This window comes from Thamnophis sirtalis, unplaced genomic scaffold (genome assembly GCF_051295495.1).
Source record: "Thamnophis sirtalis isolate CommonGarterSnake01/CBP01778 unplaced genomic scaffold, rThaSir2_p1.2 scaffold_6, whole genome shotgun sequence".
In the NCBI taxonomy this organism is placed as follows: Eukaryota; Metazoa; Chordata; class Lepidosauria; order Squamata; family Natricidae; genus Thamnophis; species Thamnophis sirtalis.
This window is the reverse complement of record NW_028261386.1, coordinates 17,214,321-17,238,150: the sequence shown is the minus strand read 5'-3', so window position 1 is coordinate 17,238,150 and position 23,830 is coordinate 17,214,321. Positions and strand designations below refer to the sequence as shown.

The window sequence follows — 23,830 nt, the reverse complement described above, 5'->3', positions numbered from 1 at the left end:
CCAAGGTCGGTAAAATGAGGACCCAGATTTTTGGAGCCAATATTGCTGATGTTTGTAAACCGCTTAGAGAGGGCTGTAAAGCACTATGAAGTGGTATATAAGTCTAAGTGCTATTGCTATCTCCACATTCTGCAACAGTTTCAAGACTATATGGCATGGTTCTTGAACATGGTCATATGCCCAGGAAACTGAGAAGCATGTAGGCTTATATAAGACATGCTTAATCATGTCTACTGTAGATGAACTCATGCAGCATACTAAGATCCATTAGAGTTGATTTTAATAAAGTTCATAAAATCATGTACAATGGAAGTTTACTTCAATCCTCGGCCTAGTATAAGATCCACCTCTGCATGCCTGACAGATGATCCTTCAGCCTCTGTTTGATGACGTCTAGAACTCATTACTTCCTATGGCAGCCTATTCCATTGATCTAGAATTCGTAGAGTTTGATTTTTTTGAGACTTATTATATTATGGCAAACCAGCCTGATAATCTATGATTCAATGCACCGTGTAAACTTAGAAAATGAATTAATTCAGTAATGCTAAGAGCACCATGCATTTGGGTTTTTTCTTGTCTAAAATGCTATTTTACTCATTCCTGTGCATTTATCCTATAATTTTGAACTGCTCCATAAGGCAGAGAAAAAGTAGCCAATCTAAAGTAATTTCTGGGGCTTTCATGAAATATTTTGCCTATGGTTTTCCATTCTGCTAATACAAAAATACACAATATTAATGTATATAAAATGCATTTACACGACAGTGTGTGTGTGTGTGTGTGTGTGTGTTTTAGTAGCCCAAACACTAAAGCATACATGCATTTTATTGGCTCAAATAAAGAAACCAAATTACATTGATTTAAGACTACCAATTTTCCTGGAAGACAATAAGTGTTCCTGTTTAAATAGTTGCAGCCTACAATGTTGAGAAGACAAAGAAGAAGATGCTTACCAGTTTGATCGTCAGTATCTGAAACTGAATGAGAAAAGGGGAAAAAAGCATGAATTAGGATCAGAGGTGGTATTCAGCATGTTCTGACCAGTTCTGGAGTAGCAGAAATTTTGAGTAGTTCAGAGAACCGGTAAATACACCTCTGACTGGCCCCGTCCCCATCTATTCTCTGCCTCCTGAGTCCCAGCTGACCAGGAGGAAATGGGGATTTGCAGTAACCTTCCCCTGGAGTGGGGAGGCAATGGAGATTTTACAGAACCCTTCCCCTACCACGCCCTCCAAGTCACACCCACACAATCGGTAGTAAAAAAATTTGAATCCCACCACTGACAAGGTTGCAAGGAAAATCAATGGGCTTCCTTCATACTCTCCAACCATCACTCTACTTTCTACCTTTCCACTTTCCACTGTTTAAGGAATTGGATAAAAGGTGGAAAATGTTACTTGGGAAAAGGACAGACCCTGGTTATTGCTGTATCTGTGATCGTCAAAGGAGAAACAAACCATTTACCATTCTGTTTGGCTTAAGAGGCAACGGAGTGAAATATTGCAAGAGCCCAAAGAAGCACTGGTTGCATTCAGGCCACAGCCTGAACCTGAACAATGAATTATTCTTCTGATTTTTCCACTATATTTAAATTATTAAGTTAAATGACAAAAGCAGAAGTTTTACGCTATGAAAACCTATTGAAGGTTATTAACCAAGCTTATCAAATTTAAATCAGTCTAGCAGACGTACAAAAGCATCCGCCAGATTGCTTGACCTGGTTAAAGCATGTTGTATAAACACAGCTATTGATCTGCTCCGATGCCAATGCTCTTTCCGTGTCAATGAACCCAAATCAACCAAAGGAACTGCTTTCTCCATAGGGATGCTGTAATTTTAAAACTCCAAATAATCCCACCTAACTGTCCTTAATATCTACAAATCAAAAACAAGGAAGGAAGGAAGGGAGGAAGGAATTTCATACCCAGCTGCTGGAGGTCCTTCTCTTTGTAAAGGCGGGTCACTCTCTCCATTAGCTCCCATTTCTCACAACAGCCCTTGTAGTTAACGAAGTTGCGAGCCAGGATCTCTTTCAACTGCCTTACCGAGAGGGCATCAATATCTCTCAGGCTTGTTAGGTCAGAGAGAGATGCCCTCCGTCCCGTAACTAGGTTATCTTCTGAATCAGTGGACTGAAATAGAACAAATGAAACATTCACCACAGGAATGAAGTCAAGCAACCGAGACCAAAGTTAAACACAACTTTTTGATTTTGTTTAAAAAAATTAAAAGCTACAGCAGAAAAAATAATAGTAATAATAATAAAGCCACAACAGTAAGCCATAACAACAGTCTCTTCGTTGTGCTCAACACCCACAAATGAGGGCTTGCCCATCTCCCATATGGACGTCCCTTCCTGCGTGTCCCAACAAAATCAGCAACTCCAATACAGGTAGCCCTCAACTTACAACAGTTCATTTAGTGACTATTCAAAGTTACAACGGCACTGGAAAAAGTTACTTGTGACCATTTTTCACACTTAAGACCGTTGCAGCATTCGCATGACCACATGATCAAAATTCAGGTGCTTGGCAACTGACTCGTATATTTATGGAGGTTGCAGTGTCCTGGGGTCATTTCGCGACTTTCTGACGAGCAAAGTGAATGGGGAAGTCAGATTCACTTAACAACCATGTTACTAACTTAACAACTGCAATGATTCACATAACAACTGTGGCAAGAAAAGTCATAAAAGGTCACTTAACAAATGTTTCACTTTCAACATAAATGTTGGGCTCAATTGTGGTCGTAGACTACCTGTAGACAGTGCCACATCATCTAATGGGGTCCAGGAGGCAAGACTTTTTTTGTCACTGCTCCTGCCATTTAGAACAGCCTCCCTCTGAAGATTTGTATGTGCCAATACCTTTCCCAACATCCTTTTTTAAAAAAAAGGCCTTTGGTTTAGAGTCGGCAAACTTAAACACTCAAAGAGCCATTTGGACCCGTTTCCCATAGAAAAGAAAACACCAGGAGCCACAAAAGTTCTAACCGGAAGCCCCCTGTTCAATTTTGGAGCTGACCGGAAGTTCAGTTCCCCCACCATAGAGGCTCCTCCTAGCGCGGCATACTTTTTCTTCTACCTGTCATAACCGAAAGCCCTATCAATTGTGGAGACAACTGGAAAACCCTCCCCTTGCCATAGAGTCTTCTCCTGGCGCACTGTGCTTCTCCCCCCACCCCCCCGGGAACCTCCTCTCAAAATTGTGGTGCCGACCGGTGACGGAGCCGCAGCAGAGGGAGGAAAGAGCCACATGCGGCTCTAGAGCCACAGTTTGCTGACCCCTGGTTTAGATGTTGGGTGAGTGCCTTTAAGCAGGGATTGGGAGGGGGGAGTGGACTGCAAGGATGTGTCGTTCCCTCAGATGGTTAATGTTTTGTGTATGGACGTTACTTTATGTCATATTTCTTTTTATGTAATTGTTTCTTTTAACTTTGTGAAGTCCCCCTGCAAGTTGTTTTGGGGTTGAGTGGTCTAGAAATTGATAAATAAATCAATAACAAAAAAACACCATGTTATTCTATCACATGATAAAATTGCTTTGAGGGTCAACAAAGTACAATTTTTACAAAGGTCTGTATCTGTAAACGGACATACGCCTTGTCTGAGCAGCACAGAATATGCTCCATTATTGAGGTTCAGCAAATGGGGAGCAAGAATGCAGGGGAGTACTGGGATTGCCATGTCTGCAGAAGGCAGTTTAAGTGCTGTGTAGCTGATTCTGCTGCTGGAATGAAGCAGCTGAGGGTTTTATTTTTAAGCCACATAAAGGAATCAGGAGCAGATCCTACCTCTTCCAGCTCCATGCTGGCACTGATATTGTTACCTAGTGTGGTAATGAAATGTCTGCAAGAAAGCAACCCAGCTGAGAGACCATCAAGGACCCCACAGTTCCAACCCTGAGCTTCAAATATTCTTCTATCTGTCTTCCAGCTTCAAATCTATTCCAGAATTGCACCTCTTTTCATTTCCAAGCATGTAGTTATTTCTGTAGCATCCTCTGCACTTAAAAGGACTTCACCCATTTCTGGGTTAGGCCTGGAGTGTTGACTCGGACTGTATCAGCTATAGCAAGATACAGCCTTCCCCTTTTCGGCCTCTACATCGCTGAAAAGCAGGCCGTTGACCTTCTCTTACCTGCGTCTCTTCCTCAGGCAGGTTTTGCACTGCGCTCTCAACTTCTGCCATATCGTCCTGGCTCGGCAGCACATGCCCATTTGCCTAAGAAGAGAAAGTGTAACTGAACTGTTCAGAAAATGTGGGGAGGAGAAGCTTCCCTTCAGCTGGCCTTCACTTGGCTCACTCAAGGGATCATAGAGAGCCCGAGACAATGCACAGGGCCATAGTGAGAAGGTAGACCATCCTCGGTGCTTCAAAACCGGACAAGGAATTTTGCTTTAGGTTGAGACCCTCACCTTGTTGTTGGCTAAGCCCTGTTAGGACTGCCTTGGCTCACGTAGGAAAGCCCTTGGGTGGTATCTCCAAGGAAGCAGAGCCAGGACAGTCATGATGGAGCTGTAGGGAGCTAGCAAGAGACGTGCTATGAAGGCCTGGCTCTGCTCTGCTGCCTTCCATTGTGACACAACCGTGACATCATGGAGAATGCAAGGCATTATTTTTTTATGACACAATACCAAAGCCCCATAAAGGCCCTCTCTCTGGAAGCTTAGCCATGCATCTCCCACACCAAGGTCTGAAAAGAATGAAGTCCTGCCGATTTAGGATTCCCTCGACTGAAAGCATCCAGCCACGTGCATGTCCTTCAAGCCACCAAAAATCCACCGTGAAGCCCACCCAGGTTAGAACGGAAGGAACTCTTTTTAACCAAAATTGGGAGGATGGGAGCGGAGTTGCAGAATGTGGAAAAAAACTTTTGACATGACCTGGGCAAATGGAGGAAGACATCTTTAATCATAAAAGTTGCAATTCCCTTCCTGCATTCGGCCAGGGGAAGATTAACTTTTAGGTAATCTACTCTCTGGAAAAGTAAAAAGGGAAGTTAAAAGTCTTCTGTAGGGAAACTCTTAAGCTCAATGCAATCTTCTCCCGCTGCGTGGGCCAGTGGTGGGTTTCAAAATTTTTCGAACCTACTCTGTGGGTGTAGCCTCCTTTATGGGAGTGGCTTGCCAGCCATGTGACCTGGTGGGAGTGGCTTGCCAGCCATGTGTTTCCCCCCCCCCCCTCTCTCTCCCTCTCCTTCCTTTTGTCTCTCTGTCCCCTTTTTCCTTTTTTTCTTTCATCTCTCTCACTTTTTCTTTCTTTTTTCTTTTTTATTTCTTTCTTCCTTTCTTTCTCTTTCTCTCTCTCTGTGTGTGTGTGTGTGTGTGTGTGTGTGTGTGTGTATCAGTCGTGGGTTTCAAAAAATTTTGGAACCTCTTCTGTAGGTGTGGCCTGCTTTCCGGGTCCACTAGTGGAACCTCTTCTAACCAGTTCGGTAGATTTGACGAACCGGTTCTACCGAACTGGTGCGAACTGGTAGGAACTCTCCTCTGCCATGGGCCTTCATAATAATAAACCCATAAAAACTGGACAAATATTTTATGGAGGGGAAAGCAATTTTGTACAGATGTTACTAACAAAAATATACTCTAAAATGTAAGACTAAACACTGGCCAGAAATATAATTTCTTCATAAGCTTCTCAGACCTGTTTGCGTTCCCGAGATGGGAGATGATTTTGCATTATTTTCTCTTAGAAGTGTAAAAAAAATATCTTAGGAGGTAGAATCAAGAGCAGGATGGGGTGGGGGAGGCAGAAGCCACCCTATACTGAAGTGCTAGACTTCCCATATCTCTGCCATTACGAATTCTTTTAAAATGAAACACAGACACAGCAGAGCCTTTCCCAGTCCCTCAGTTCTCAAAACAGGAGAGAGGTAGTGGCTAAGCCAAAGGGATCAGAGAAACCTGGCTAAGTTGAAGACTCTGGCCCACCCAATTTTAAGAATAATTCAAAATTAAGAAAATTATCTAAATCATGGGTGTCAAACACGTTGCCGTCACGTGATGTTTTGTGACTTTTTCCCCCTTCGCGGAGCTGGGGTGGGCGTGGCCTCCACGTGATAATCCCTCTTATAAATTACTGTTTTTTTAATTGAAGATGGCAGGAGGCTGAACCTGGGAGTTCTGCACACAAAATACACATTCCAAATATCTATGTTGAGCACAGTGGTTAGAGTGCAGTACTGCAGGCTAATTCTGGTGACTGTCGGCTGCCTGCAATTTGGCAGTTCAAATCTCACCAGGCTCAAGGTTGACTCAGCCTTCCAGTCTTCCGAGGTGGGTAAAATGAGGACCCAGACTGTTGGGGGCAATAGGCTGACTCTGTAAATTGCTTAGAGAGGGCTGTAAAGCACAGTGAAGCAGTATATAAGTCTAAGTGCTATTGCTATCTATTTTCTTTCCCACTACATTGTATAAGCCCTTTTTTTCAAATTCCATACTCAAGCAACATCATCACATCGGACAACAGCAGCCAACAGGACCTTGAACTAAGACACATAAATAAGTATCCTGGTACCTGGACCAGGGTAGCAAAGGCATCCATACCTGGGGATGCTCCTCAGTCTGCAAGGCAGGGTTGGTGGAAATTTGCTCGGGAGGGTAATCCTGTGAAACTGGTGTCGTTGTACATTCCTCCTGGGCAACAGAAACTGGTGCTGGGCAAGGAACCTGGGGGGCCCTCTCCCTTTGGGGATCCAAGGGCTGCTGACTGATAATCAAGCACACCAGCTCGTCTTTTTCACGGCACATCTCCGTGGAGATCTCCCGGAGCTCCAGATAATCTCGCAAGTCCTTCACTTTCATTTTGATGAGTTCTTCCCGCTGAAAAGCTGTAGCTCGGAATCGCTCACAGAGGTGGCAGAGGCAGGGGCTGCTCTCGGGCTGGTGCGAACAGGAAGGGCAGAAGCTTTTCTTGCAGTCCAGGCAGACGCGCTGCTCAGCAGGGGGAGAAGAGGAGAGAGAACGTCAGGGGGGAAACCAAACCACAGCGCAGAATACATGTTTTGCACCCTCTCGTGACACCATCCTTGTGAGTATTGAGATCATGCCGTCTGTGAATCATCAGAAACAGGCAGGCAAGCTAACCATCTTCCTATCAATCCCCAGAGGGAAAAAAAAACCCATCAGATTCCCACATTCTGGTTTGGCATGATGTAAGTCATGAGAAGGCAGTTTCACAGCACCACCTTCTGTGAGGCAAGAAGGGTGCGGAGGAAGCCTGCTCAATTTTCCAGTCTAGCTACTCTGTTAGTCGCTAAACATTGGTTGCTGCTGCTGCTGCTGCTATCTGAAAATATATCCTTATGGAACATTTAGCACCTCAGACGTGAAACACCAATATTAGATCCACACAACTAAATCAAAAGTGGAGTAAATTCTGCTCAGTCTGTAGCTCTCAAAGCTCTCTTGGCTGTAGCTTGAAGGGCAAGCAGAGGAATGAGGAGAGAGAATATAGAGAAAAACCCAAAGGATGAGGCAGGGGTCAGCACAGCAGGGCAATGGACAGAAGACCCGTGCTGAGGCAGAAAACAGCAATGGAACACTTACACTGGAAAAACTAACTGGCAGGCTGCTATTTACTGAGACATATTTATCACTATATATGGACTGGAATTCAGTCAATGTGTGGGATTCCATTACTGGTGGTGGGTTTTTTTACAACAGCAAACCATCTTCGCAAACGAACTTGCAGTGTCCATACTTGCTATGATGCCCCTTTGTCTTCTCAAGAATACTTTCAGAGCCTGACAATATTACTTAATCTTCTCCTACTTTTGTTATTTTATATTATACTGTTTTTCTTTAATTATCACAACTCATTAAATTTATTATGCACATTCCTGTTACTTTGCATAAACTCTCTCCAGCTTCTCTTTCTCAGTATATCATGCTGCCTGCCTTCCATCAAATTCTTCCCATAGGCGCTTATTCTACCATTGGCCCATCCTCTGCCTCAGAGGTCGCCAAACTTGGCAACTTTAAGACGTGTGGACTTCAATTCCCAGAATTCCTCAGCCAGCCAAGTTGCCAAGTTTGGAGACCCCCTGCTCTACCTCACATAATGTACAGGTCACATGCCTATTACAACTTTCCACTCGGTGCCTAACATAAACAGGTTCAAAGGTGATCACAGGCATAACAAATATGCAAAAAGTCTCATGCGGTCTAGAACTCTTTGCTAAATTTGAACACTTGGAAATTTTTCAACTGCCAAAGTGTTGGCTTTATTTCTAGTGCAAGGCAACACCAGAGAGCTTTGTGGGTACAGTCACTCTGTTCCTCCTGAAACAAAATGTAAAATTTGGTCAAGTCTCTGCATTAAGCACTTGATTCATCAGGAGCACAAAACAATCAAAAAGTGGTGTTTTCCTACATCCATAAAAGCATCTCCCAATTTTAAAAAATTCCTCACTGGGGACCTAGATGGGGGAATACCACACTGAAGATGGCTACTAGATGTCACGTTCCGGCGTTCACGTTGCATACAAACAGAGATTCAGTTTGTTTTGTGAAAAACTTTTATCTCTATCTAAGAAACTACGTGATAACCAGCACTAAATGACAATGATACAAAGGTAATCAAATCCAAGTCAGTTTTAACCAAGTTAACACCATCACCCATTTATATATACACCCAGCTCCACCCACAACTCCACCCAGATGACACCCACCATCACCAATCACCATGACCCACCTCAGCCACACCCCCACTCAGTGTCATCATAGCCTCTTTCCTGATTAGCCGCATCCGAGCAAAAGAGTTACATCAGAGTAGGCAGTTGCACCCAAGTAGAAGAGCCACATGCAGCTACAGGCTCAATCGACATCAGAGAGGCAACATCAATGTGGCAGTGTTAGTGGCTTGTAAGCATGGCTGAGTGGGCATGGTGATGGACAGGTTCCCCCTGGATAGCAGCCTGAGGGCTGACACTAGATAGATTGATAGCAAACCCCACCTGTCCCCTCACTCCTAGCTTCCCCTCCCACCCATTATTCTCATTTAGCTGTGTTCTCATTGTTGTTTTTTTTAATTGTTTACTAGCTGATAATCGGGCATTGCCCAGGAATTTATTTATAGTGGGAAAATGTCCGGAGCAAACATAATTCCTAATGTTGGATTTTCCCCCTTACCAGAGGGAGCCCCCTTGTGGAGTACTGTGAAGCCATTACCATGGCAATTCCACTGCGCTGTATAGTAGAAGCCATTTTAAGGCACAACAGGCTGCATCTTAAGAGAACACACATCCCGAGCGGTTTGATGATTCTATTGTTCCATTGCTTTGCTACCCTTATGTCTACACTCCTTTTCATTTCTCCATTTTTACTCTTGTAAGCTGCCTAGAGTAGCCCCACCATGAGATGGGTGGTAAATAAATTTAACAAATAAATAAATAATAAAAATGCTTCCAAAACAAACAGCCTGAAAAACTTATGGTAATTACGTCTTCCCAACTCAAAAAGTTCTGGTCACTTTGGGTCAAGTGTTTCTCAATTTAAAGTACATGGGAAATGAACCAAAGGAAGTGTTGTTATCCCACAAGATTCCCTGAGCAACTCATCAGGGCTCACTGCTTTGACTAAAGAACAAGCAAAGCAAAATCTTTCTCCTTGAACCACTTCATTCATTTCATTTCATTTTATTTGTCTTGTACGCCGCCCACTCCCGGAGGACTCCGGGCGGCTCACAACAGACAAGGGAAAGGGGATAAATAGACAACACTTTTAAAAAAAGGTGCAACATTCACAATTTCCGTGGGGCTGGGTGTTTCACAAGCCCCCCGGCCTGCTGGAGCAGCCAGGACTTGGTGGCTTTGCGGAAGGCCGGGAGGGTAGTAAGGGTCCGGATCTCCACGGGGAGGTCATTCCAGAGGGCTGGAGCTGCAACAGAGAAGGCTCTCCCCCGGGGGGTCGCCAGCCGACATTGGCTGGCAGATGGAATCCGGAGGAGACCTAACCTGTGAGATCTTATCGGTCTGAGGGAGGTAATCGGCAGGAGGCGGTCTCTCAGGTACCCAGGTCCGATGCCATGTAGGGCTTTATAGGTAGCGACCAGCACCTTGAAGCGGATTCGGAGACTAATGGGTAGCCAGTGCAGCTCGCAGAGGATAGGTGTGACGTGGGTGTACCTAGGTGCACCCACAATCGCTCGCGCGACTGCATTCTGGACTAACTGAAGTCTTCGAACACTCTTCAAGGGCAGCCCCATGTAGAGCGCGTTACAATAATCCAGTCTTGAAGTCACAAGGGCGTGAGTGACTGTCTGAAGAGCCTCCCGATCCAGGTAGGGTCACAATTGGTGCACCAGGCGAACCTGGGCAAAGGTCCCCCTGGTCACAGCTGACAGATGGTGTTCTAAAGTCAGCTGGGGATCCAGGAGGACTCCCAAATTGCGAACCCTCTCTGAGGGGCGTATAATTTCACCCCCCAGCCTGAGAGATGGAATAATTGGACAATCTTTGGGAGGGAACATCAGAAGCCACTCGGCCTTGTCTGGATTGAGTGCCAACTTGTTTGCTCCCATCCAGATCCACTTCTCATGCAAATGAGAAAATTATGTTCCTTGTCAGTTCAAACAGGACTCCTGTCACGCATCATCATTATTCCAGAGGAGTCCAAGCTAACTTAATCTCATTAAATTGTGTTCACAGCCATACAAATCCTTGTTATCATCCATTATGAAGGAATTAAAGCTGATAAATAAAGATAACTCCTGTCATCAGAGTGAATGATTTCCCTTCTGGCATCTGCTTTCATTAAAATCTGCTATATAGATGCATCAACAAAAGTGGCAGATAAACAAAGGGGAAAACACCTCCTCTGAAGTTTTGCAACACATCCGGACTTGTCTAAAAGCAGGAAGGAATTATATTTCTCCTTTATTTTTGCTTTCTGTCGCACATGAAAACTACAAAATTAAAATAGATCAGCTGAAACTTGTTGTGAGTTCCTATTTAAGATTAAACCCCAAGATACAGAAAGTACACAGGGTTTATCGTGCTAATCCATTGTATGTTAAATTATAACTACGCCACAACTAATGACATGACACACACTTTTACGCTGAACTCACCTTCAATAATCCATATTTTAGAGCTAAAAGTAATGCTTAAAAGCAGTATTTTTCAAACTTGGCAACTTTAAGATGTGTGGACTTCGATTCTATGTGCCATTTCAAAGCCCACTTCCTCCACTCAAGATATATATGCCATGGCAGTATTAATCCAATTTAACTATAGTATCCTATTGCGTGACCCGTCAAAACCGCGCTCGACTAAACCGTGCCCGATTAAACCACGTTGCTGACGTCATTAACAGGGCGACAACAGCCAGCGCGGAGAAAGAAGGGCGCTTTAAATAGCGCTTTGAAAACAAGCCGATTCAACTTAAGGTAAGGGTTAGGTTTAGGATTAGCTTTAGGGTTAGGTTTAGGGTTATGTTAGGGTTAGGGTTAGGGTTAGGTTTAGGTGAAGGGTTAGGGTTAGGTTTAGGGTTAGGTTAAGGGTTAGGATTAGGTTTAGGGTTAGGTTTAGGGTTAGGGTTAGGGTTAGGTTAAGGGTTAGGTTTAGGATTAGGTTTAGGATTAGGTTTAGGGGGGTTAGGTTTAGGTTTAGGGGTTAATTTTAGGTTTAGGGTTTACAGCGTGCTTCTGTCTCCGCGCTGTTGTAGCCCTGTTGATGACGTCAGCAACGCGGTTTAGTCGGGTGCGGTTTAGTCGAGCGCGGTTTTGTGGTGGAACCATCCTATTGATGCGGGACGCAGTAGCTCAGTGGCTAAGATGATGAGCTTGTCGATCAGAATGGTCAGTAGATCAGCAGTTCGAAACCCACTAGTGCCCCGTAATGAGTGAGGTCCCATTACTTGTCCCAGCTTCTGCCAAACTAGCAGTTCAAAAGCACATAAAAATTCAAATAGAAAAATAGGGACCACCTTTGGTGGGAAGGTAACAGCGTTCCATGTGCCTTCGGCGTTTAATCATGCCAGTCATATGACTATGGAGACATCTTTGGACAGAGCTGGCTCTTCGGCTTTGAAACAAAGATGAGCACCACCCCCCTAGAGTCGGGAACAACTAGCACATATGTGCAAGGGGAACCTTTACCTTTACCTATCCTATTGATAATACATGCTTATATGCTCCCAATGGGACAATAACCCCAGATCAGAGTCAGAGATCACTTATATCGTAATTCAGTCTTGATTATTGCAAGTTTAACTCCTCCAGAGTTATTCCAGTCCCCATCTTTTTAAATTGGTCCACGTTTCTTCAGTTCATTAAAGCAGACCAAATCCAAATTTAAGTTCATAGCACTCTTGGAGATACTGACTACTTCAGGATATGAGTCATGCATAAAAAACGGATTGTTAATGTTGCTGACAAATATAACATGTAAACATATAGCTACAGGGACCTTAAATGGTGACTGTAGGAGCCCAACTGGATCATACCAAGGGGCCTATTTAGTCCATGTAAAATCCATTTATGGCAGGCCTCTGATCTGGGTGGCAGCATCAAGATCTAGCTTGCCTGATGCTGACTAGAATAGCAGGCAGAAAAGTCTATGGGGCGTAGTAGTTAAGATATTATACAGGTAGTCTTCAGCTTACAACAGTTCACTTAGTGACTGTTTGAAGTTGCAATGGCACTGAAAAAATTGATTTATGATCACTTTTCCATACTTATGGCCGTTGCAATATCTCCATGGTCACATGATTTACAGACTCACATATATGACGGTTGCAGCATCCCAGGATTATGTCATCCCTTTTTGTGACCTTCTGATAAGCAAAGTGAACGGGGAAACCAGATTCACTTAACGACCATGTTACTAAGTTAACAACCTGCAATGATTCACTTGGCAACTGTGGCAAGAAAAGTCGTAAAATAGCAGTTAGACTTATATACCGCTTCATAGGGCTTTCAGCCCTCTCTAAGCAGTTTACAGAGTCAGCATATCGCCCCTAACAACAATCCGGGTCCTCATTTTACCCACCTCGGAAGGATGGAAGGCTGAGTCAACCCTGAGCCGGTGAGATTTGAACAGCCGAACTGCAGAACTGCAATCAGCTGAAGTAGCCTGCAGTGCTGCATTTAACCACTGCGCCACCTCGGCTCCCTAAACAAGTGCCTCCGTTACCAACATAAATTCTGAGCTCAGTTGTGGCCGTACGTTTTAGGACTGCCTGTCCTGGCGTCAGGGAAGCCCAGAAGTTCATAGCTACAGTGGTTCACTGGGTGACCATGGAGCAGTCAATCTCTCTCACACACAAATCTATTTCGGGTTGCGGTGAAGAAAATGGAGAAAGGAATGTTATGCGCACAACCCTGAACAAATAGCAGACCATAAATCCAAGAAACAAACAAGAGGCGGCAATAAGGCACTGGGATTGGCACTCCTGGCAGCTGCCCAATGCTGTCAGTTGCTGAAGTTGCTCCCAATTCTTTGTGTGTGTTTGTGGGGGTGGCCGGGGGCGGGGTGATCAAAAGGCCATATGCCCATTCAGACATCCACCTCCCACTTTTCCTCATCGCATTTTGTCTGGGAACGTGGAGCAGGTCAGAGACTTTTGCTGAGAAACTAAAAACTTGGACTCCTGCCACCTCTTGGAAGGATTTTCCAGGAAAGGGAAGAAAACAGCTGGGAAAACCCATTGAAATACAAATCTCTTGGGAGAAGAATGTGGATTAGGTCTTGTTCCACAGGACCCCGGTGGTTCTGGAGAGGTCAGATGCCTAAGAATTTAGTACACAAGTCAAGGATAGCTAGAAAATCCAGCTTCTGCTTCCGCCTTTATGAACACCAAGGCAATAAAAGCATACGTGTCTGAGGCTATTCTATTACTCAACTTCTGGATGTATTTCTATGGACAATACTCTGGCTAAGTGAGTACTCTTACCTAAGGAGATGGGACTATGTCTCTTTCACCCATTCGGAGCAATCTCCCACCATCATTTGCACTCTAGATTAGTGTTGATTTTCCAAAAAAAGGCCTATCTACCCAGAAGTTCACAAAAAAGACAAATTTGATCAGCAAAGCATAAGTCACTAGGAACATTTTGCTACAAAAGCCTGCAGAAGTGAGGATAAAGTATCAGCTGGGCTTGTAATTCAACCTGTAGACCACGGGTGTCAAATTCACCACATCACGGTGCCATCATGTGACGTTTCATGACATTTTTTCCCTTTGCAAAGCTGGGGTGGGTGTGGCGTGTGTGTGACACATCCGTCCCGCGGGCTGCCAGTTTGACACCCCTGCCGTAGACTAGTATTTCTCAATCTTAGCAACTTTTAAGATTTCAAATCCCAGAATCCCACAGCTGTGCATTTTAAAGCTGCCAAATTTGAGAAACACTTCTGGAAACCAGTAGTTCTCAAAATGTGGGGGATACCTGGGAGATTCCCAAGACCCTTTCAGAGGTCTATGATCTCAAATAAATGTTTTTAACATTTCCCAGTTTTGATTTCTAAAGTATTAAGTATTGATAGATAAAACCATATAAAACTCTTTGGGGTCCTCAATTATTTTTATAATTGAATGTAAAGGGGCGCCAAGACAAAATGTTTGAGAACGGTTGCTGCTGTAGGCCTAACCTCACAACAGCAACAGGGGGGCCCTCGTGCTTCTCTTCTCAAGACACAAAATTAGTTTGTCTCAGTTGTAGTCTCAGTTGCTCAGACTCGGCTCATATCATGAGACGGACAGCAAATAAATTTAAAAGCCAGTATGACAAAATGTTCATTATAGTTTGGAAGAGAGGGTGCATAAATAGATAGAATGTAGAGGTTTGCAGAATTTATCTGGGCTTGGTTCCCTTTGGAAGAAAACCACAATACACCTAGTTTAGGTTCTGAAACAGCAGTGATTATTTACTGTGACATACACCTCTATAGCCCTCTATGTTGTTTGCATTTCAACTTTTATCAACACTGCCTGTTTCCTTAGAGATAAAGTAAGATGAAAGCTGTAATCTAAAACTTTATGATAGCAGCTGCCTGTCCATCCCTGCAATATCCCAGGGAATTTGGTAATATACCACATCTTACTTTTGTTCCAATTAGAATCAGTAATTCTTTCAACAGGGATGAGGTTGGTTTAGTTACACGTAACCTCTTCCCAAAACTTTGCAGTCTTCAGAGAAATTAGGACTACAACTCCAAGTATTATCAGTGCTAGATGATGAAATGTCTACAAGAAAACAGCCAAGCTCAAAGAACACTAAAGAGCCCTCATTCTGCAAATACTCTGAAATTCGACATTGTTTTCAAGTAGAGGGGAAAAAAAACAAATCTGCAGGATCATCTTGAACTGAACGTGCTGGAATTTGTTTGGAATCCAGTATGTAATAATTGGATCCCCTAGTTTTGTCTCTAATTTTGTTGCTGGTCACTTGGCAACATGGTCTTAAAAGTAATTCCCACTACAAACTTTTCCATTTTAGAGCTGTACGGCTATTTTTTTAGTTGGGGTATTTTGAAGCCATATAGAACAGTTGAAGCCTGTTCTATATGTCCGAGGAGGTATATCTAGAACTCTCTTTTTTGCTTCATTTTTTTTCCTAGAGCAGGATAAAAGGAAGGTCTATGAAGATGGACTAGAATTCCAAGGTGAGGAGATTAGTATATCTAAGGAGCTTTTTCTAAACCCACAGCTTTCTCTTCTGGCATTATGAAAGCTGCTACACCATACAAACAGAGTAAGAGAGTCTAATATTGGACTTCAGGCCAGCATGTCAGGCCTCAAAACCACTTCAAAAGTTGCCACTGGTTTAATTATTACTGTGACAGGAGGGAAGGTTATTAAACATATGAAAGGTGGAAGGAAAGAGAAGAAGAGGATGAGCAGCAAGAAGGTGGATGGACTCAGTTAAGTGACAAGGAGTGCACCTTTTGGGAGACCTGGAAGAACAGGTTATGGAGAAGATCTATGTGGAGTCAAAAATGACTTGATGGCACATTATCAGTTAATCAAATTATTGGTGATGTTTAATTTAGGGTTCAATATAAATTAAGTCAAATTTAGTCTTCATTCTGGCCTGCCTACACTACTCAGTGGCTAAGTGTGGCTATTGGTCTGACAAGGGTGGTTTGTCCCTGCAAAGTGCATGAAGTAGATTTAGATATTGGGAAGAATTTCCTGGAAGCCCTTAGACAGAAGCTAAGTAGGCATCTGCCCAAAATATTTTGGCAGATCTTGCCCTGGGCAGGATCTTGGACTAGATGTTCTCTGCAGTGTTTTTCAACTCTAGGATTTTATGCTTTTAACTTCCATGAAACTACACATGCCAACATTAAAAGCAACAGTAGGAATTGGGTCTTCTACCCCTGAACTATTGAACTATTCCCATCAGTGCCAATCAGCATGACCCACTCAGATTACAATTTGGGAATCCCAAATGTCTGATTTAATCTTTCTATCTTATTAGATGCAGCTCAAACTTTTCTTTAAAAGAAGCCCACAACTTTTCTACTTTGCAGCTTGATCCGTTCCACCATCTGATGTAAGGGTTTTAAATCATAGCAGCGCTGAGTGCTTCATACACTAAAATAAGTCTAAAAAGAGGCCTTCTTCCAATAATTAGTCCCAAAGGATCTCATCACTCACCTTAAGGAAGGAGCTGCTAAACTGCACCCCGCAGGCTTTGCAACTCTGCTCTGAAGCTGTGGGAGATGGGAAGGAGCTGTAGCCAGCATTGGAGTATGCTCGAGTTCCTGGCTGCGGGCAATGTGGCATGTCTTCAGGCTGTCCATTCAGGCAAAACCAGTTGCAACATGCAGCCCACATGATAGCTGTGAATTTTTCAAACAAAAAGTCAGTCAACAGAAGGAAAGAGGCTGGTTTTCTTGGCTTGAAGGAAGACCTTAGAAAGCAAGAATCTAGATAACCAAGGCATAGATTTTTTTTTCCTGGGATTTAAAGAGACTAATTCTCCTTTTACAGAGGTGATTCATTTCACAGCATAACAAAATGGGTCAGACTCATTAGGAACAGAGAAGTATTACACCTCCTTATTATCATACAGACATACAGATACACACACAAGGGATCTAAAGCTCAGCTGTTCACAAGTAAGCTATGCTGGATCACTCTCTATACTTCTGTTGTTGTTAGTTGTGAAGTCGTGTCCAACCTATCGCGACCCCATGGACAACATTCCTCCAGGCCTTCCTGTCCTCTACCATCCTCTGGAGTCCATTTAACGGCTACTGCTTCAGTGACTCCATCCAGCCACCTCAATCTCTGTTATCCCATTCTTCTTTTGCCCTCAATCCTTCCCAGAATTAGGCTCTTCTCCAGTGAGTCCTTCCTTCTCATTAGGTGGCCAAAGTATTTGAGTTTCCTCTTCAGGATCTGGCCTTCTAAAGAGCAGTCAGGGTTGACCTCCTCTAGGACTGACTGGTTTGATCGCCTTGCAGTCCAAGGGACTCGTAGGAGTCTTCTCAAGCACCCTAGTTCAAAGGCCTCAATTATTTGGCGCTTAGCCTTCCTTATGGTCCAACTTTCACAGCCATTCATTGCAACTGGGAAAACCATAGCCATGACTTATACACACTTTTATTGGCAGGGCAATGTCTCTGCTCTATAGTTCTAGTTTTCTTAAATGGGGGGAATATATTTTTCTCAGTTAAAATCTATTTATTTTAAATCCCAAAATACAACAATCAAAATGTGTGCCTTCTAAAGTAATTCTCTTGGTCTAAAAGAGAGATCCCATGCTTAATTCTAGCCATTTCTTCTTTTTTCCTATCATCTAGTGTGTTCTGTTGCAAGGCTTTTTCTACCACCTCCAGTTTAGTTACCCATTTTGCCCTCTCTTCTAATTTTTTCCTGTGGGTCCCTATTGTATGTTTGATAGCTAGGCCTCTCATATAAGCCTTGGCCGTATCCCAAAGTATTTGTGGGGTTACTCCTTTCCTATTTTCTTCAAAAAAAAACCTCATTTCCCTTTTAAACATTTGCTGAAATTCTTGTTCTTTCACTATCTCTGTATTCATCATCCACCTTCTCTTCCTCCCCTGCCTTACTCCCTTCCATACCAATAAGAGTGGATTGTGATCGGCCCAAGTGTTGACCTCAATTGCTGCTTCCTTAATCAAGTCCCCAATTTCTGGTGTCAACCAGGCCATGTCGATCCTAGAACAGGATTGGTGTCTATGTGAAAAGAAAGTAAATTGTTGTTTCTGTGGGTGGATTTCACGCCATACATCCTTTAATTCATATTCCTCCCTCATGTCTTCAAAGGTTTTGGGGAGAACTCTCCTCCTTTCTCTTAATTTTCCCCCCTTTTGGATGTTTCCTGGGTTGTAATCCATTGTCCTATCTGCCACCGCGTTATAGTCACCCACCACACAAATATGATCATAGCCTAACTCTGCAATTTTTAAATGCAACCTTCTAAAGAAGGTACTTTGGTTGTCATTCGGTGCGTATATGGCCACCAGCAAGATTTTATATCGACCAAATTTCAATTCGACCATTAAGATTCTACCCTCCCCATCCGTATACACCAATTTAGAATCGATATGGTCTTTAACATACAACACAGTGCCCCTTTTCTTTTCATCTGCTAAGCTTGTATACATTATACCCAGCCGGGGGTAATACAACACATTTTGCTGGTGGTTCGCTATATGTACTTCTTGCAAGCATGTCAAATCACAATTCTTTTTCCGTAAAGCATTTAGTATTTTATTTCTCTTTCTTAGTGAATTCAAACCATTTATTTTAGACCAGGAGGATGTCGCTCGAAAGCTTAGGGGGATTAAGCAAAACTTTTTTGAGCATGCTAACAAACCGGGTCGCTGGCTCTCTTATAGACTTCGAAAAGAAAGAGAGAGCAGACGTATAGCTCAACTGCAGAATAGTAAAGGGGAATTAGTAGAAACCAAGGGGGAGAAACAGGAAATTATCCAAGGCTTTTTTCAGCAACTATATAGTAGGGAAGAAGTCTCTGAGGTCCAAATTAAGGAATTTTTAGATAACGCAAATCTACCCAAGATCTCAAATGAAGCAAAAGGGGTACTGAACCAAAAGATAACATTAGAGGAACTAGAAAAGGCAGTTAAAAAAATGGGAAACAACAAAACCCCTGGCATGGATGGTTTGCCAGTTGAAATCTATAAATCTTTTTTGGAAATTCTAGGACAAGAGATGATAGCAATATTTAATGCTGTCTTGACGGATTCTATTGCACCGAAATCATGGGCCGAGGCTTATATAACCCTTTTGCCTAAAGTTGGAGCTGACCGTACCCAAATTAAAAACTATAGGCCCATTTCACTTTTGAATGTGGATTATAAAATCTTTGCAGCTATATTGGCAGATAGACTCAAATTTTTCCTTAACAAATTTATACACTCTGATCAGAATGGCTTCCTGCCGTCAAGGCATTTGAAAGACAATGTCAGAATTATTTTGGATGCCTTAGAATATTATGAAGCTCGGCCAGATAAACAAGTGGCCTTTATGTTTCTTGACGCACAAAAGGCTTTTGATCGGGTAAATTGGAATTTTATGTTGTCACAATTAGAAAACATGAAGTTTGGAGAAAGTTTTTTAAATGCAATTCGGGCAATTTATGTACGACAAACCGCGACAATATTGGTAAACGGAGAAGAGGCGGGTGACATTGTGATTGGTAAAGGCACAAGACAAGGATGCCCGCTATCCCCCCTACTGTTTATCCTCACATTAGAACCCCTTCTTAGAATAGTGAGAAGCGATACACAAATTAAAGGGTTACGAGTTAAAGCTCAGGAATTCAAAGTCCAGGCTTTCGCCGATGACCTTGTTTTTATCCTGGAGGACCCTATGGCGTCTGGGATACAACTTTTATGTAAAATAGAGGAGTACGGTAGGATAGCGGGGCTACGTATAAACAAAGAGAAGACAAAACTGTTAATTAAAAATATGACTCTGAACCAGAAAAGGGAAGTACAAAGCCTGTTAGGGATCAACATGGCCCACAAAGTACAATATTTGGGAATTTGGCTGACGGAGAGATGTTCCTCTATCAAGGTAGATAACTATATGAAATTGCTACAACAGGTATCCAAAGATTTGACTAATTGGAGTAGCAAACAATTGTCTCTGATGGGCAGAATCGCGACAGTCAAGACATATGTATTACCAAAATTTTTGTTTTTGTTTCAAACGGCACCAACTAAATTGGACAAAAATTTTTTTAAATCCTTGGAGACAATAGTGACACAGTTTATATGGCAAGGCAAGAAAGCACGAATCAAAGCCCAAACCTTTCAAAAACGCAGAGAACTGGGAGGCTTCGGAGTACCCAACTGGGAAGCTTACTATAACGCAGCAATCATGACATGGGTGAAAGATTGGGTGATGTTGAATAGAAGGCGCCTATTGGCTATAGAGGGACATGACCTCCCCCAGGGATGGCATGCCTCCCTCTGGCAAGAAAGAGACACCCCCCATAGGTACTTCATGGGACATTATATTCGGAAGATTTTGATGGGGGTCTGGGAAAAAATGAGGAAAAAATACTATCTTAGGGTTCCGTGTTGGTTGGCACCATTAGAGGCCTTAACGCATCCGAGTTTATTTAACTGGACAAGAAACATAACATATAAAGATATCATGACAGAAGAGGGCAACATAAAAACAAAGATGGAATTAGAGCAACAGGGCAGGAATTTGGAATGGTGGGAATATTTACAGGTTAGAAACAGGTTTAAAAGTGATAAGGCACGTTTCGGGATCTACCCAAACCCTCAGGGGCTAGATAAGATCTTGTTTGGTGGAGACAAAAAAATGTTATCGAAGATCTACCAATTTTTGACCTCCCAAGATACTAATGAAGAGATGGACAAATGCCTTCTAACAGTATGGGAGAGAAACCTAGGTTATGAAATTGAAATGGGCAAATGGCGGGATCTATGGAGTAAGACCATTAAACTTACAACTTCTACTGCATTCAAAGAAAACATATACAAGATGGTTTATAGGTGGCACTTCCCCCCAACGAGATTAGCTAAGATGTTTCCTGGGTTATCTCCATTGTGTTGGAAATGCGGAAGAAAGGATGGCACATTCTACCATATTTGGTGGTCCTGTACTGAGGCCACGAAATATTGGAAAAGGATTAAAAAATGGTTAAAAGAGGTTACCGGGGCAAACATTGAATGGAGACCTGAGAACCTGTTACTAAGCATCAAACCAGATAACATAAGCAGTTCAATATGGCATTTGAGCCTGCATATAATTGTGGCCGCAAGAATAACCTATGCACAACTTTGGAAATCCACCACTATACCGCCGGAAGATGCTTTAATTAAAAAGATCTACGAATGTGCAGAAATGGACAGAATGACGGGTTGGCTGAGGGACAAAGGAGAAACAGAACATTATCTTAGCTGGAACCTATGGTATATGTGGGCGACTAGGAGAACAGCAGGGACTTAAAATGGGGAAAGTCAACATAGGTACCGTAATAGATCCCTGAATTTTGCAATGAGAAGATGTGGCTTAGAGACCTAATAATGAGGAAAGAAAGAAAAACCAGGCTGTGAATGACTGTCACCATGGGGGGGGGGGGGGGGAGGGGGGTTGTATGTTTAAAACGGTATTTGTATCTGTATGTTTTACTTTATATTGTTATGTATGATTTGTCTTGCTTATGTCGTTGTATTTATGTTGTTGTATTGTTTTTTCCGTTTTTTTAAAGGTAATAATGTTTAATAAAAATTATATTTAAAAAAAAAAAAAAAAAAAATAAAGTAATTCTCTTATAATAAACATTTTCCCAACCAATAAAAATACCCTTCAATAAAAGGAAAGTGGAATAATTTCATCCATCCCTTTCTTTTTAATAGTAATTTTATTAACAACCAATTTTATCAAATTGTACACAATATTTTAGTAACATCATTTTCCCTTAAAATACAACAATGATCTTCCCATATCCCATCTCTTACCTATAAACAAATCCTTAAAGTCTCATTATACCAAGGAATTCCAGAAGAATTCTAAATTTGGCATTAATTGTAAGTATTCTTCCCATGGGAAATGCAATGTTTTGAATTCTCTTAAATAACATGCTAGGATAAAACTTTGAAGACTGGACACTAGAGGGAACCAGAAGGAATTAAAGATTACAATTGAAAGAGATGAATATTTAAAGTTACGAATACAGAATGGAGCAAAATATTTTAAAATTGGGTGTATTGAAGGATATTTTTGAACAATGTGTGCCGAAGTTAATTATAATAATATCTGGTTTTATAGATTATATTTAGAAGATGTTATGGAAGAGGAACAGCTTTTACTGAACAAGATTGAGACTGAAAATGGATTTAAACGTGACAGGATATAAAAATAAAATGGAAAAAGAAGTTGCCTTGAATATACAAATGAAACCTACTGATAATAATTAAAGGGGGCAAAGAAATAAAAAATCAAAAGTATGACCTGGATAACTTTCCTATATTGGATTTATAAAAAAGACTTTTTAAATCTTTGAAGAATTTTATGAGAAGGGACAAAGAACAATGAAATCAAGTTCAGCACATTATTTGAAGAGATTAAAAATCAAGACTGTTAAAAGTAAATGAATATAAAGTTGGGTTTATTTGATCAAGTTTAAAATAGATATGTTATGTCTGATAATCCTTAATAGACTTTCGCTGAACAGCCTTTTTTGTTGTTCTTATTAAGAAAATTTATCTACTGAAATCAAACCAACCAGAGGAAAAATATAAATACAATACTGAAGGGAGTTTGCATTATCCTGGGGAAAGACCAGGCCGTTTTAACGAGTTGTGCACAGATGCAACAGTCATAGCCCATGTACTCCAAAATATTTTTTCTAAATATTCCAATTCCAATATTCCAAAACGACGACAGAAAATATTTGTAACAAAATGTTCAGAAACTAAATTGAAACAAGCTTGGAGAGTAAAACCACTGCCAAATTCCAAACCAGTGTCTGGTCAGTATCCAAATGCTATTTTCTGGAAGAACGTATGATGCAAATCTCATAAATTAGTATGAAATGACATGTTCCCATATTTATAATGCAAAGGATCAGAGTCTGAGCTACAAATTCACAAATCTCTTGTTCAAATCTCCCCGAACCTATCAATTCACCAGACTGGCTTTGGTTTCTACAAATCTGAGCAAATTGGAAATACAGGTAGTCCTCGACTTACAATAATTTTAGCGATCGTTCAAAGTTACAACAGGACTGAAAAAAATGACTTATGACCGTTTCCCACACTTATGTCCGTTATGATCACATTATCAAAATTCATATTCTTGAACAGTGACTCATATTTATGACCGTTACAGTGTCCTGGGGTCATGTAATCACCTTTTGCGACTTCTGCCAAGCCAAGTCAATGGGGAAACCAGATTCACTTAACAACCGAGTTATTAACTTAACAACTGCAGTGGTTCATTTAATAACTGTGGCAAGAAAGGTTGTAAAATGGGGCAAAACTCACTTAACAAATATCTCTCTTAGCAACAGAAATTTGGGGCTCAATCGTGGTCATTAAGACAAGGACTACCTGTAATATACTAGCCTGCCTCATATAACAATACTATGATAGCATTGGCAACCTTTCGTAAGATTGCTGTACCTGTGTGATGATATTTTTAAAAATATAGTCCAGTTGTCTACTTCACAAATCACCTAAGATTTGAGGGTACTTCTCTCCTCTTCTTAGACAAAGAAGGCCAAGTGTCAGGCCTGGTGGAAGCCATCTTTTACATTGGGCCTTCAGGCTTGCCACAATTAATGCTGTGGGAAAATGGGAGGTGGGATTATATGGAGTATGGGGGAGATATATAGTCTAAAAAT

General features: G+C 42.0%; 1 protein-coding gene across 4 annotated transcripts in view; it reads right to left on the bottom strand.

The window, feature by feature from the left end:
* Positions 1-23,830, bottom strand: part of RFFL (ring finger and FYVE like domain containing E3 ubiquitin protein ligase) — a 53,238-nt gene that overhangs the window by 4,382 nt on the left and 25,026 nt on the right. For all 4 annotated transcript variants that reach the window (XM_087717285.1, XM_087717286.1, XM_014060313.2 and 1 more), the window contains 5 exons: positions 16,609-16,793; positions 6,553-6,939; positions 4,142-4,225; positions 1,928-2,135; positions 957-980 (listed from right to left, as the gene is read on the bottom strand). In XM_087717285.1, the coding sequence (XP_087573411.1) occupies positions 957-980; positions 1,928-2,135; positions 4,142-4,225; positions 6,553-6,939; positions 16,609-16,788 (883 nt within the window). In that variant the 5' untranslated portion in view covers positions 16,789-16,793. The remainder of the gene's footprint in view (positions 1-956; positions 981-1,927; positions 2,136-4,141; positions 4,226-6,552; positions 6,940-16,608; positions 16,794-23,830) is intronic.